We start from the raw sequence: 15786 nt of genomic DNA, 5'->3' as shown, positions 1-15786 counted from the left end.
ACCTAAACTTTAATCAACATGATTTTTTTAATTACTACAAGTTATTTATCAATTTTTTTATCCCTTATTGTTGTTTCCTAAGTGCACTAGTTTGCCCGCAAAAAAATTAAATTGTTTTGATCAAAACTTTCCAAGCCGTTGGATTGAAAGAGGTCAAGAAGCTCCTATAAACTCGCCTCCCAGACCTCCCGATCTAAACGCGCTTGATTTTTACTTCTGGGGCCATTTAAAAAATACGGTGTATTCAACAGAAGTGAATACAATCGAAGAACTTCATGAAAGAATATTTAATATTTCTAACAAAATAAAAACTTCAATTCAAACTTTACGGTCTGTAAATTTTAATTTCATTATAAGACTGTGATTATGCCACGAATGTCAAGGTGACCAATTTTAACAGCTGCTAAGTTTACTTAGAATGGTTATTTAAATTTAATTTGGTTTGTTTATATCGTTGCGCATATTGTTATTATTTAAGTAAAATTTATTCAAGCTTAATAATTGTAATCTGAACCAAAATACACAATTTAGAAAAATAATTTAGGTTGTTAGTAATCAACTAATAATGCGTACCAAAATTATTATCTGAAAACGTTTTTAGATTTAAAAAAATTCACTTAATTACTTACACATTTTGATAAAGGCAAAGAAAACGATTTTATTTTTTTGCGGACAAACTAGTGGTCTTGAGAAAAATAATAAGAGATAAAAAAGTTGGTAAATAACTTGTAGTAATTAACAAAACTATGCGAGAAAAGGTTAAGTGCACACAAAAAAGTTCAAAACAAAACAAAAGTAGGGGTTCCACATTTCTACCCTGTATTAAAATCAGCAAACTGAACCACGAAACACTATCATAGAATGGTACTCAATTAGCTTATACTGTATACCAAAATTGAAATTTACGGAACACCCTGTATGAAAGCTGGAAAATAATTGAAGAAGAACCAGCAACATTCAGCAAAAAATCATAGAAACTATCTAAATTGCATGATTTTTCTTAATGAAATCGTCACCAAATTTAGAAAATTGGTTTCATTATCCAAATTATATTTGGTTTTACTGTAAAATTTTCAAATTATTTAACTTTACTTAACTTGTACTCTCGAATAGTTGCAAATGAAACACATTTCGATTACATTTTCCTCCTAATTTTTCAATATCATCTGCAAGCATTAACAACAACATTAGCAAGTAACCAAAAGATCCATAGTCTCTTCGTTGCTGAGATACAAAGACTTTATGAGGAAAAACCTGTTCTCAATTTTATTAATATTAATATATAGCATTAAGCATATAAAAGCCAGAAAATAATTCAATAAAAACCACCTCTTGCCGCTGATACTAAAGATGTAAGAAAAAAAAATATTTCAGGCCATTCCAACTCTTCAAGTGAACTCTTTCAATCCGATCATCTTCTACCAAACTGGCATTTAAATGGAAAAATTGGCCTAATTTACCACAGGATAATATTAAATCATCGCCGAATTAAACGAGTTACGGCAAATTGCATAAATCCCAATAATGACTCGATTCCGACCCTGGATGAGGGAGTTTCTGAAGGGGGATGCGAGATGGAAACGGCAGAGAACGTGGAAGCGAGAGGTCCTGCCCTTGTTCCCATCATCACCAATAGATCAAAGGGAGATGGGGATGGTGAGCAGGTCTAAGGGATGGAGCGAGCGAGATGGGGGCATCGAAATACGGGGTTTTAGTGATAACAGAGGAACGATATCACATTTTAATGTCGTTAAAGTCACTTCTCAGTGGGCTTAGACGTAAGCCAGTCATATTTAGATTCGGTTTAACGTCGTAGTCCTGGGCCTAATTAAGTTTGTCACAGATATTAACAATATCAAGTGAGTTGATTGTTTGGATTTCGGCCGCGCTCAGGAAAATGGACGAAAGTTTTTCGCGATCGGAACACTCGATGTGATTGGATGCTAACTTGGAGGTGCTTTTTCGCATTTTTGCCCACTGATAATGAGTGAATCATTTAGTGAAGTGAACAAGCTCCAGAAAAACAATTGAAACTAGGTATGTGAATCTTTCTCACCGCAATCAATTGACGTCTTCATCATCGCTCGGTCTTTGCAGGTTCATCCACCAAACCTTCTTCAACCCCCGATAACTGTGCCGTTTGTTATTGGAAGCCAACTCTTCAGCTGTGCCTTCAAACCGAAACGGGTGTTCTTCTGCAGTGCAAAAATTCAACCAAACAATTGGTCTCTAGAAGCGCCTGCTAAGTGATTGTGGATCTTCAATGAACATTTCCTCTTCAACAACAGATTAGCAAAGCCTCAAGTTGGATTTTAAGGGGGTCTCGTCCTGTTTGGGGGCGCTGGGCTCCTCGCCTGCCCCCGCAGTTTCCACCACAGGGGAAGACTTGAGCCATCAGCAATTCAACATATTTCCGGCGATTTTTTCGCGACAGCTCAACTTTAACGCCTGTCCACAGGGCAAATCGATGATGGAGGATTTGCGGCCCAATTTGGTCGGCGTCGGCAATTTATTAGGTAGGTGGTAGTTTTTCAAAAATTATGCATTCAAGAGAAATGGAGAACCGAACATTCAATAGACAAGAGCCGCATTGCTGTACAAATACAAAACTCTGTTGGGTTTCTATGCCAATGCCCCGTCTCTTTTATGGAAACATTTCCATGTTTTGGATGGAATAACGATGTAGTCGGATTTATATTGTATTTTCCCAACTTAACGGCAACGCCCTGTATGAGATACTTATCATACTATTAGAACCATGCTGAATGCGATCTTCTTCATTTGAAGTATTCTTCTAAAGGCTCTTGATCTGGCTTATTTTGAACAACCAACTTTATCATTTTCTAGTTCCCAGTTCCTCTTTTGTCATTATTATCAACTTCTTACTGTAGGTAGTTAATTTTCTTACTTGTATGCATTTTTCTAAATTTTTCCATGGGTTTCTTCTTGTTACTTTACTTATGTTTGAAAATCATTTACTTAAAAACTACGAGCCGAACGGATTTAGAAACGTTTTCCTTCTGACGCTTTCTACTTACTCGCCTGAATTTCTTATTACTATTGTGTCTAAAGTTTTCTCATTTCCTCTTTCACTTTACTTCTAGCAAATGAGTTCGATTCAAAAATGTCTCAACTGCAAAAAAAATTTCGTTAGTTAATGTTTCGTTTTGTCTGTTGTAACTGTTAATTTCTCTAAAATTTACTTCTTTCTGATTTTATTCGCAAATCTTCGTGAGTTTTGCAGCCATTGATTGAAATTAGGAAGGTTTTCGGGTTTTTAGGCCGTCGAACAAATGATTTTTTTGCGGTTTGCAATGAATTGCTGCGCTGAAGATGCAAGCAACCCATCTCTGAAGATGCAAGCCATCGTGTTTGCAAAACGTTAAGAAGAAATTATTTTCCATCACTGCCAAAAGCCCAATAAATTGACGAGTTTTGAAAAATTAGGTGCCCATTTTGTTCAAAGTGCAACTGTCTATTTTGTTTAATTACTTTTACAAAATATTAAAATTTACTGTACAAAATCTTAAAAAATAACACGCTAAATTGCGTATCTTTTTCAGTAGAATCATCAACAAACCTAGAAAATTGGTTTGGTTGCCGAGATTAAATCTGGTTTTCGTGTAATATTTCCAAATTATAAAACTTTGTTTAAATTTCACAGATGCTAATTGATAATTGTTAATATTATTTTCTTTCATACAAACTTACAAAATATTGTAATTGTAAAATATGAGGATACTAACGACTTTGCAGTCTTCAGGCTTTTAAGGCTCTTGTTCTGGTTTTTATTGTCCATGTCCAGGTGATTGCACATGCAGTAACTTGTTTGAACTTAAAGACAGAAATGTATGTTTATTTGTATACACATAAATTCGAGGTTATGAGGACAACACGTCCAGAGGAATGACGCCAATTTTGAATCACCCTGTATTTCTGAAAAATATTTTGTTAAAACACTCTAAGTTGGTATGGTATATGGGACTTTTCAAAGCCGACAAAACTCAAGTAGGAAACGTTTCGGGATCAAAACCGTTAGAAACCATTTAGAGAAATTCTGAAAATTTAGAATAAATTATTTTATCTATCACTATCACATGAAATGTGGTATAATTAATAAAAATAGGCATTATGCAACTTGCAAGTTGCTGAGAAAAGAACAACCCAAACTTTTGCCCAAAATGATGCAGTTTCAAACCGGTTTCAAAATTTTGGAAAACTCCATTTTTGATTGAGAATTGCTTTAAAGTAAATTGAAAAAACAACCGATAATAAAAATGAATTAAAACATAACTTAATGTTTTTCAAAATATTAAAAGAATCTTAGAAGAAAATATCAGAAAAGAGCAGTAAAGTACCTATTCGAATTCTTTTGCCCATAGCGGTCGGTTTTGAAAATTTCATGATCTTCAGAAATGGTTGAGAAATAGTGAGAAATACAACTCTAATTGAACCAGAAGCTAATAAACAGTTTGTCTAGGTATTTTAACAAATTAGAGATTAAATCTCAGGGTTCAGAGAGTAAATTCTGGGCTTCTCTGACTTTATTTGACCATAACTGGACTCATTTGGAAAATGGAAAGAACCAATAAAAATCTGAAAATTTAATTGAAATCTGTAATTAGAAATTAAATTAAACCGCTAAGAAATACGTGGAAAAACAGGAAGTTTTGACTTTTTTAGTAGGCAAATAAACAACAGTTTATCCTGAGTTTGGAGCATCTTAAACCGGATTTTCTGAGTGTTAAAAAATGCGTGAAATTAAGTTCTAATTAGGCCCAAAATTAATTTCTCGAGAAAGACAACAAATGCAGAACACATTAAGTTTCAAGCCTTTTCAATAGACATAGCAAACATGACATTTTCAGTTAAAATAAACTTGTTTGCTATACGCATTTATTTCCTTTGCATATTTCGAAATTTCTCCAAACCCACGTGATTTAATTTGAGTCAAAGATTCAGAAAATGCAACAGAATCATTAGCATTAAAAAGTATATTATTTTAATTATAAAATGTGGTGCTTGATTATCAGGAGTTCAAGGGCTCTTAGAAGACCACCATCAGCATCTCGCCGCTTCAGCATCGGCAGACAAATCGAACCGGAAGTGCAATACGAGCGGAAGTTCCGCCGAAGACTTTAGTGCCCTCTATGGCGGGTTGCCGCACTCGCATGACCACCACGGCAACCACACGCCAGCTCACACGCCTCCAGCACCTTCTAGAACGATAGCTGACCATACAGGTAAAATAATCAATACTCAAAAAAAGTCCATTGCTAAATCTGGAGAGTGTGGAGGCCAAACTGTTTATTAACACCGGAGGGCGATTAAGGGGCTGGTTGGGATTGGGGCGAACGCACACAGATGTTGACCTGCTTTCATGCTAATCTTTTGTGGCCGATGTTAATCTGAATTGTGTGTGTGCAATTGGGGGTGAAGTTCAGTGGAAAAATGCGATTTAAGGTGGCTAATGGGCATTTGACGGTCAAGTTTGTGGTTCAAGTGGAAGGTAAAAATAAAATTGGGAAGTGCAAGTGTTTGAAAATGTTGCAGTTGCACAAATTATCTATAGTGTCCGTTTGCCAGTGAAATTAAGGGCAAATTCTAAATGCAAATAAACATTTTATTTTTTTTTTTAAATTAAGTATTTATGATTAGTCTCAAATTATTTTGAATAATAGGTAGGCGAAAGTTAAAAAAATTGAAGTATGAATTTATTGAATTTTGTTTGATGCAAACCTCTATCGACATGATTTTTAAAATTGCTTTCATGTTTTCATGCAGTCGCGGTTGAAACTCGAGTTTCCTAACATTTTCCCATTTTTAACGGTTAGAGAGAGTTCAGGTGATAAAAACAAACTGTTAGACTTCTAGAATTTCTTAGCCTCTGATAGAGGGCCAAGCATTATTTTTCATTCTTGAACCAGAACATGATTTGGTAAATACTTTAAAAATAGTTCTTGGAATTTAATTGATATTTCCATTAGTTTTAAGCAAAAATCGATATCATTTTCATCAATCTCTTTGAAGGCAAGACTTTACTCATATACATGTGAAGTCCTACTGATGAGGATTTAAAATTCGGACTTTTGGCTGGATGTTTAATTTTTAGCCTTCTACCAGAAACTAGAAAGTCGGGCAAAAACTCAATATTGAAAAACAACCGATACTACACAACTACTCAATACAGCAGCCTCCAAAAAAAATTCTAAGCTGGATTTTGAGCAAGTTTTAAGCCCCCTGCAGATCCATCCACTTGAACCTACTAATTCAGCCAAATCGAATTTTCCCATCTGATCCACAACCAAAAGACTACCCAATTATTATTGTTATTTACTGAAAGTCCGTAATTACAGGCTCCAGCCCATCATCCCCTAAAGCCGAACACACATGGCACCTTTCGGGGGGCCGTGCCCCTCTCTATAAGTGAAATTGAGTGTTAACTAGACCATCGCTGAACCGAAATCATTGTCCTGTGCATATGCTCGACCGTAAGCAGGGTAAATCGGCGCTTCATTAAGACACTCTCGCTCACGCTGGTCCCCCTTTTCGCCCATCTGTGCCCGAATGTCCCATTGATATGTACAGGATTATTAGCGGTGTAGTTGAAATCTGTTCGATTCGCTTTTAGATGGGGCCTTCAAGAAACTCAAACCGGAGCCCCAGACGCCCAGCAGTTCTTCGATAGGGGGCGCGGTGTCTCCGGGGGGGCCCACTCATGCTGGTCACACTCCTACCACTGCTTCTTGTCCCACACCTGCACGAAGAAGACACCGAACTACCTTCACTCAAGAACAACTGGCGGAGTTGGAGGCGGCTTTTGCTAAGAGCCACTATCCGGATATTTACTGCAGGGAGGAGCTGGCCAGGAGCACCAAGTTGAATGAGGCTCGAATTCAGGTGAGTTTTTTTATTGTTGATAGCAAAATCAGCATTATGAGAACACCCAAAAGGACTTTTTGGTAGTTTTCAGCTCATATAGGCTGAATTTTTAAATACTGGGCGATTTCAAAGGCCAAGTTAATATTAAGAATGTAGGTATGTACAGGGTGATTTTTTTTCGATGACCAATACAGGGGTTTTCGAAACTATAGCAGTTACGAAAAAGGCTAAATGGACAAATAATTGTAGTTTTGAATGCTCTACTGGAACTCAATTTTAATTTTCTAAAATTTGACAGCTGTCAAGACATATTTGAGAAAAACTTATTAATGGTAAATTTTTAAATTAGTCCTAGTTCCGTTGATATTAATTTGATCAAAAAATATTAAATAGAAAACGTGTAGAAAATTTAATTCCTAACAAAATGGCATAAGACATTTCTCCAAAATAATGTCATTTTTGACATATGACACACATTTGAGTTTTTTTAAATGGCAACCATACTTGATTATTGCTTTATCGTATAGAACTTTTCATTACGATTTCTGTCATATATCACATGGTTAGGTTTTTTTCGAAAATAAAGTGTCTGCAAACAATTTATACTTTTTCAATTTATTTAGTTGATTTAAGTTAGTCATGGAAAATAGTATAAGACAGGGCAACAAATAGTTTATATAATTAAATTTAAAAATTAAAAAATTTCCAGTGCAACAAATAATAACAACATATTTCAATTTTTAATAATTTATAATAAAACTAACTTAGATTTATAAGTTGTATTTAAACTTGAATGCCAAAAATGTTGTTATTATTTGTTGCTAGGGAAACAATGCTCTATGTCTTATACTATTTTCCATGACTAACTTAGACCCACTAAATTGAAAAAGTATAAATTGTTCCCAGACACTTTATTTTCGACAAAAACCTAACGATCTGACATATCAAAGAAATCGTAATAAAATGCTCTATTCGGTAAAGCAATAATCAAGTATGGTTGCCACTTAAAAAAACTCAAATTTGTGTCATATGTCAAAAATGACAGTTATTTTGAAGAAACGCCTTATGCCACTTTGTTTGGAATTCAATTTCCTACCAGTTTTCTATTTAATGTTTTCCTGTCAAATTAATATCAACGGAACTAGGAGCAATTTAAAAAATTACCATAAATAAGTTTTTCCCAAAAATCTCTTGACAGCTGTCAAATATTAGAAAAATAAAATTGATTTTGAGTAGAGCATTCAAAACTACAATTCTTTGCCCATCTGACCTTCGTAACTGCTCTAGTTTCGAAGATCCCCGTACTAGTCATCGAAAAAAACGCACCCTGTATATTATTTAAAAAAATATCGGCTAATTTTCTGAAATTTCCGGTCATGCCAATCCATGGCTAATCAATCAGTTAGGTTCCGGTAAAGTAACAAAGGAAATTTAAACAAACCACACAACGTGAAATCGCAGGCTGAAAATATAGAGGCTAATATGAGGACAAAGCAAATGAGTGAATGCGGTGAGATTCTAGCGAGATTCAAACTCCTGCCACTCGGGCCTTATCCGGAAGAGCAATTCACATACGAAACAGTCCATGCTAATTGCAGCTTTCATCCAAAACCAAGATGAAAGTGCCGACCAGGTTCAAGCAAAGACACAGAGCGCGAGAGAGAAAGCGAGTGACTCTAGCTGAATCTCTGATTGAATTAGAGGCTCAACTTGGGGGGTGGTGCTCTAAGCAACTTTCCCCCCAGGAGACGCAACTGTCGTTCGGAAAGGGCGGGCAATGTCCAGTGACTCATTTTTTCCTTTAAATCAGTCAATGGATGACAAGTTGGCTAAGAGTTTTGAGATTGAAAAAAACTATAATTAACCAAATCTTTATTATTACTGCTTTATTAAAGAGTTCGATTGATTATTCTATTTTCCATTATTTTCTTCATTTCCTCATTCGCTTTGGTTGTATTTTGTATTGAACATTTTTCCATATTTTTACAGACAACGAAGAAGTCGAACATTTACAAAAAAAACTCTAGCAAATTTAACTCAGTTCCGACTTTTGCTAAAAAAATGTTTCACGTACGCAAAAAGATTCAGCTTCAATTTATAGAGTAATTTATACTTATATGGGTTGTACTGTATTCGATTACGGATCATTTTTCCTGATAATTGTCGGCAATTTGTTTTTTATTTTGGCTTCCTGCTTAAATTAGAACTTCTCATTCTATGATAAAATTCTGTCCATCATGTTTCAACCGTTCGATTTACTCGTTTAATGATCTGTCTTATTATCTAATTAATATCTAATTTTGTGGTGTTTAAATCTTCAAAAATAAACAAAAATTAATTGTGGGTTTTTCGGTCAATAGATGGTGGCAAAAATAAAACACTATTTTTTTTTGAGCCCTGGAAAAGGTCCAGGGGGAGTCCTAAGGGAAAACCCACCCACCTAAATAATTACCGATTATCATCACGACCACGAATTAACCACAACATCAGTTGAATTTTTTGTTACATACTTTTCGTTTAGAAATTACGCCAACTATCTTATATACAGGGCACTTTATTCGGAAATAAACTTTTTCAGGTGACTTTTAAAGCCACCTTTTACTGGCAAATAGAGTTTAGTTATACAGGGTACACTAAAACAAAGTCGTCAGAATTTTCTTAACTCAACGTTCATTGTTTTACCGGAATATTATGCTACTAAAAAGTGACTTACATTCATTTATAACACAGATCCGCCAATGCTAACTTGTCTTTGTACAATCAAAATGACTGTTGCTTTTTTGTCCCACTGTGTATCGACGTTTCGCATAATGTTTTAGATTTTCCTTAGAATCAAGAATGTACCTAGATGTGACCGAAACTTGTCAGGATAACCATTTTTGAGGTATCGGCTGTTACAGAGAGAATCGTATATTGTTCGAGTTGTAAAACTAACCAATATTTTAAGCTGTTTTTTCTTAAGTCCAATGTATAGAAAAGCTGTTTTAAAAATACGCGTACAGAATTTCATTGGGCTATTAAGCGGAAGACAAGTTTGAAGTGCCCAATTAATTATTTTATTAAGTGCAGCTTATAACTTGTACACCTATTATATCGAAGACTAAGCTTTTGTTGCATGTTTTTGGGACATGCTGTACATCAATCGTGCCTTCGTTTGTTATAATTTGTATCTACTGAATCCGCTCATAAACACTTTTGTATCTTTGTATTAAATAGCAGGTTCTAATAAGTAATAATATAAAAAATAAGAGTATAAAATGTCTTTCGACCAAATTTACCCTTATTTTGAAAATGAATAAATTCTGGTTGTGGCGAGCGGTTTGGTTTCTGTTTGAAGCGTTATGTAGTTGATTATTATAGTTGATAACTCCCAGTTAAATCAAAAACTCATTTGCATTCCAACACCATATGCCACAACGGACTTTTAATTCTTCGCGTATCTTAATTATTTACAGGGTGATCTGAAAAAATACATTTCCTGGTCTTGCAGTCATTTTTTTTCTTTTATTCGATTCTCCAAATCTAAAGCACAATCAAAAGTGAGCAAAATGAAATACCCTCCCAAAATATGAGTTTCTGGCAGACTTTCAATTAAAGTGAAGTTTTCTTTCAAACAATCTGTTCATTCATGAAACCAAGGACACGGACCGAAACGAAATAACTGTTCCGTTCCGGTTTCGGTCCAAGGCAAAATTGAAAATTTCGGTTCCGTTCCGGTTCCGGTTTAGAAAATAATTTCCAATTCGGTTTCGTTCCGGTTCCGGGTTTTTTTCGGTTCATTTCGGTTACAAAATCTATATGTAACTTCGAACGAGGACAAAGATACTCTAATTAGGAATCTCACTATCTTTTTCCTTGCTGGTTGTATTATACAAGATAAAAGATACGCAAACAATCTACTGCTTCATACGGTACTTTGGCTGGTTGTATGGTAGAGGGTAGGAGTGTAGGAGGACTAGCAACCCCACACAAGGATTGAAATTCAGGTAACATTAAATGGAACAACATTGCAATAAAGACTCCCATACAAAAATTAATATAATCGTTGTATTTTTGAAATGTAATTTGTCAATTAATTTTTTCACTTTAGCGCTTTTCTCTTCCTTCCGTTTTCACTCAGGTCCACAACTTCGTCACTTCTTCTTCTTGCACTCTTATTTCCCTTTAAACATTGTTCTTCCTGGTTCATGTCTTCACCATCTTTTGAGGAGTTGCTTTTGTCCAACAATTCAATTTCAAATGTTTCTTTGTTGGTGATCGAAAAACTAAAATAATTCAACTTAAAACAGAATTTAAAAAATAGTGTATAAACGTACGGTGTTTGTTCATTTCAATTGAAAAGTTGGTTGTTCCTCACAAATAATTGTTCCTCTAAATATTTTTTGCTTCTCAGCAAAGAAATATATTTTTTAATGGATTCAGCTGACAGAGATTCCTGTTTGTTTTTGGTTCTTTGTTGTGCCAAAGCAGTTTGTAAAGGTTTCAATATTTTTTTAAATCCCGAATTATCCATTAAAGTGAATGGTCGTCCATTTACAGTTACTAATTCCACACATGCATCAATTAGATGTTTCCCTGTTACACAATTTCTCCAATGGTATTCATATCACTTAAAGATGGTTGAGTTGATGATCGTTTTGTGTTTGTCTCTACTTCAAATTGATTTTCGGCAAAATTATATGATCGAACAAGGTGTTTCTTTAAATTTGTGGCGTGATGACCCTAGATAATAGATACAGTTCAATTCACAAACAAGGACGATCACGTGATATTTAGAATTCCTATAAATTAAGAAAGTTTTAATAAATTTATTATTAAAAAGACAGAAAACAAATATTAAAAAAAGACATTCTGTAGACACTGAATTATAAGACCAAACAAATAATATGAGGTTCAACGTTTTAGTCTGATATTTCAGTAACATCAGACGTCCGTTTTTTTGTGCGTTAATATAGAAGTATCACGTGATTTTACGAGACGAACGCAGGCTTGTAAAATTTACAGTATTTCTTTCAAACGTTACAAGCAGAACCGAAAAAACACCGAAAAACCCGAAATAAAATATTTCGGTTCCGGTTCAGCACCTAACAGTGTGTTAATATCAAATATGGGTTCCGTTCCGGTTCCGGTCCAAAAAAAACGGTTCCGTTTCGGTTTTGGGTCCATATCCGGTTCGGGTCTCTGCATGAAACTTGGTATACTGAATTTTCGCCTTAAGTCATCTATGGAGTATTAGCTTCAATTTGAGCTCGAGACTCGAAACAAACGAAAATCGATACAAGTGGGAAAATGTTATCACAGCAAAACCAAAAAGGAATTTTTTTTGAGGTAACTACGTATTTAAAAAGGTTAGCAAAAAGTTTATAAAGAGTTTCGGAAATGCGGTCAACTTTTATGATTTAGGTGTTAAGAAATAAAAAACAACGCGTTTTTTTGTTCAACTTAAAGCATGCCGAAATTGCACTAATTTTGCAATGGTTTTTGGTCATTTTCCACCTGGTAGTAAACTATGTAGTACTGAGTTTTTGACAAAACCAGAAGTTACAGAAAAATATTCGATCGGAACAGATGGCGATAATTGAAACCAAATCGCTCTAAGTAATCAGAAATTATCCACTTCCAGTGTTAAGGCTAATTTGGGTGTGTTTATTTGTTGATCAGTTTATAATAAATATTACACTAAATAAAGATAAATACAATTTGAAAAAATTGCATCATCGTTTCAATTACAAATATTTAAGGAATTTTGAACTTTTTGATAAATTTATTATAAAATTACTTATGTAACAGACCAAACCGGAGCGGTTTGTTCAGTTCTCTAAAGGTTCTCATGTTTCCTTATTAAGTATATTAATACTGGAAAAAATTTGCTCTATTGCTCTTAAAAAAATATTGTCAATTTTTCTAGCAGACTTTAAAAAAGTGTTTTTATGGTTTTGTCTAAATAGCAAATGCAAACTTTGCTACCTTCTTAAGTAAATCCCTGAATAAAGACACCATCCTGTATTTATTATCAAGTTAATGGCTTTGCTGATGGATTTTGGCAACTTCTGGGCATTCCCACTTCAAAATTAAATTTTATCGATAATTAGATAAGCTTGGTTCCACCTGCACATAGACGTAAGTGTCTGGAGTCGAGGGCAAACGTGTGATGGTGCATCAAGAATAATTTCACGTATCAAAACGACGAGGCTGAAACAATCGGTAAAACAAAGGACGAACGGTTGGAGCACGTTTTTCGGCAATGGGGAAAAAGGAGCAAGTCGTGAGGGGGATGGTCGGAACAACCCTCCATTCCATCAAATGGATCCGTAACGAAGTTAGCTGTCCCTAGCACTGGGATAATCCAACAGCGACGGGGGACCGGCCTACTATATTGACGATGAAACGAACGTCTTATCAGAGTTTCCTAATGTCGAAGAATCACTTTTTCTATTGGATAAGTTGGTTTTCTGCCGGATGGATTTCTCCCGCTTGCTGCAACCAAATGAGCTTTGTTTTCAATTTCAAGTTTCCTTCGGCCAGAGTATTTGTATTCAACCAAAGTATTCGATAGAATGTTTGTACTTTAAAGGACCCCTAAACTTTGTAGCTTGTCGCTTTAAACTTGTCCTAACTAAAACCTTCACATTCAACTATGAACCATTCAATCATTATATGTTATTTATATATTATATATTCTATCATACAATCATTTTCTGATTGTGTCACGATTAACTAACTATATTATTTTATTCTCTTCAGGTGTGGTTCCAAAACCGCAGAGCAAAATACCGAAAACAGGAAAAGCAGCTCCAAAAAGCTCTGGCTCCAAGTGTGCTGCCTGGATGTAACGGTGCGATGATGCGCAACATTTATCCAGGAGCAGCCAGAGGCTACCAGCCCTATCCACATCCAACGGCCATCAACCGATACCCTCAGGTGAGCTGATTCTACGTTACTCACAGGCAGTGTTTCCCAAATGTTTCGAATCTGCGGACCCCCAAAATTAGACGCCAGTATCATGGGAACCCCAGAAACAGTTTCGTTACAAAAATAAAAATAAAGCAACTATTCGGTTGTAATGCGGTAAAGTTATTAATGTAATTAATAATTGTTAAAAGACTTATGAGTAATAAAAAATCAAAATAAAATTAATTGATGACATGATAATTATAACACTTTTTCAACAATTTTAATGAGAAGAGTGGAACACTGGTTTTTCCATCATAATTTTTTGTAAATCACGTCTATTATTTGAAATTTTTAGTCTTATATCTGAAGCAGCATCCAGCCGGTTTCTTTGTTTTGGTTTCAAAAGAACGTATACAGAGAAAGTCTGTTCACATAAATAAGTCGTGCAAAACGGAATCAAATATTTAATAGTCTTTTCTGAGAACTCGTTGAAATCAAAATTAATTTTAATCCAAAACTGAACTAAATCGTTGTCGTTAAAAATCTATTTTTTAGAACTGCTACGAGACAACTCGACAAGCTGATCTTGTTTTTCTGTAAGAGTTGCATTTTTTTCAATTCTTGAGGTAGCAAACGGATTTCTTATCCAGCAGTTTTCACTATTTGGAGCCGGAAAATATTCATGAAAACTTTTAGCTATAAGTATTCTGCAAATGCGCACAAATTATAAGTTAAATTTGGCTCTTGTGGCTAAATTTCTTCCTCGCATTTCAAAAACGAATCTAGAGAAGAAAATGTCCTTAAAGATGATTGTTCCACGCGGTTATCCCAAATATGTAATTTTTGTATGGTGGCTTCTATTTTTTCTTCAGCCTCAAAAATATGTATGCTTTTGCCCTGTAATTGTAGATTGAGTTAATTTAAAAATGCAAAAATATCCGATAAGTATGCTGTCAAGCACATCCAAGGAACATCGTTAAGTCGTTCAGCTAATTCAAATTTATTGTCATTTAAAAAAAGCCGTATCAAAAAGTTCAAAAACTCGAGCCAAAATTTTTCCCCGGCACAGTCATCGTACTTTTGTATGTTAAAGGAGTTGAACGTGTTCATTGCCTGCTTCTTCACATATTGCTTGAAAAACCCGAGAGTTTATTGGTCTGGCCTTAATAAAATTAAGAATTTTAACAATTTCGTCCAGGGTTGATTATAATAATGGAGACATTTTTTGTAAGCTATTGCTTCCCTATGGATACAGCAATGAGTCCATGTTATATTAAGTGCTACACTTTTTACGCGTGCCACAAGACCGGTTAATTTTCCTAACATAGCATGTGCCCCGTCTGTACTTAATCCAACACATTTGTACCACCTTATATTAGATTCAGTAAAAAAATCATTCAAAGCATTAAACATACAGTCAGCCGTAGTACGCATTAGTTCCCGTAAACACTAAAAGTCTTCATGCATTTCATAGTCGTAACGAACAAATGCCAACAAAATTGCTTTGTTTTAAATATCTGTACTTTCGTCAAGTTGTTTAGCGAACATTTTACAAATCTGGAGTCTTGAAATTAAAGTCTGCTCAATATGAAGAGATAAGTCGGTTAATCTTCTTTTTATAGTGTTGTTTGAGAGAGGTATTACGTGCAACTGTTTTGCAGCTGAATCACCAATCATAGTCTTACACATGGTCTGAGCAGCTGGAAGAAGTAAATCTTATGCTGTAGTGCGGCGCTATCCAGATTTAGCAACTAATTCCGCAATTTGAAAAGAATCAAGTGTGGCCTTTTCATTGTCAGAACCAACACTTAAGTTTTTCCACTTTGTAAGTTCTTTCATTTTCAATAGAACAAAATCGACAGATTTATCCAGTGAATCAGGGTGCTTTCCTTTTAAGTGAGGTTGAAGTTTTTCCGGTTTCATACTTTCATTTGAAAGTACATCAAAACATAAAACATTGTGGTCTTAACTCGTCGTTGGCGGTATTTTCAATAAATCCAAATTCCAAAT

General features: G+C 34.8%; 1 protein-coding gene across 1 annotated transcript; it reads left to right on the top strand.

Annotated features, from left to right (window-relative positions):
• Nucleotides 1–3971: 3971 nt before the first annotated feature.
• Nucleotides 3972–13803, top strand: LOC109538577 (homeobox protein unc-42; the record flags this gene model as incomplete). The annotated part of the gene is made up of 4 exons (XM_048666279.1): nt 3972–4008; nt 5034–5243; nt 6632–6900; nt 13627–13803. Coding segments are annotated over exons 1-4 (693 nt in total), but the record flags the coding sequence as incomplete, so codon positions are not given.
• Between the last annotated feature and the right edge of the window lie 1983 nt (nt 13804–15786).

Source organism: Dendroctonus ponderosae, unplaced genomic scaffold (assembly GCF_020466585.1).
Source record: "Dendroctonus ponderosae isolate FM_Combo_2020 unplaced genomic scaffold, Dpon_F_20191213v2 Dpon_F_20191213_455, whole genome shotgun sequence".
Classification (NCBI taxonomy): domain Eukaryota; kingdom Metazoa; phylum Arthropoda; class Insecta; order Coleoptera; family Curculionidae; genus Dendroctonus; species Dendroctonus ponderosae.
Note: the sequence above shows the minus strand (reverse complement) of the source record. Positions and strands in the feature narration are given on the sequence as shown.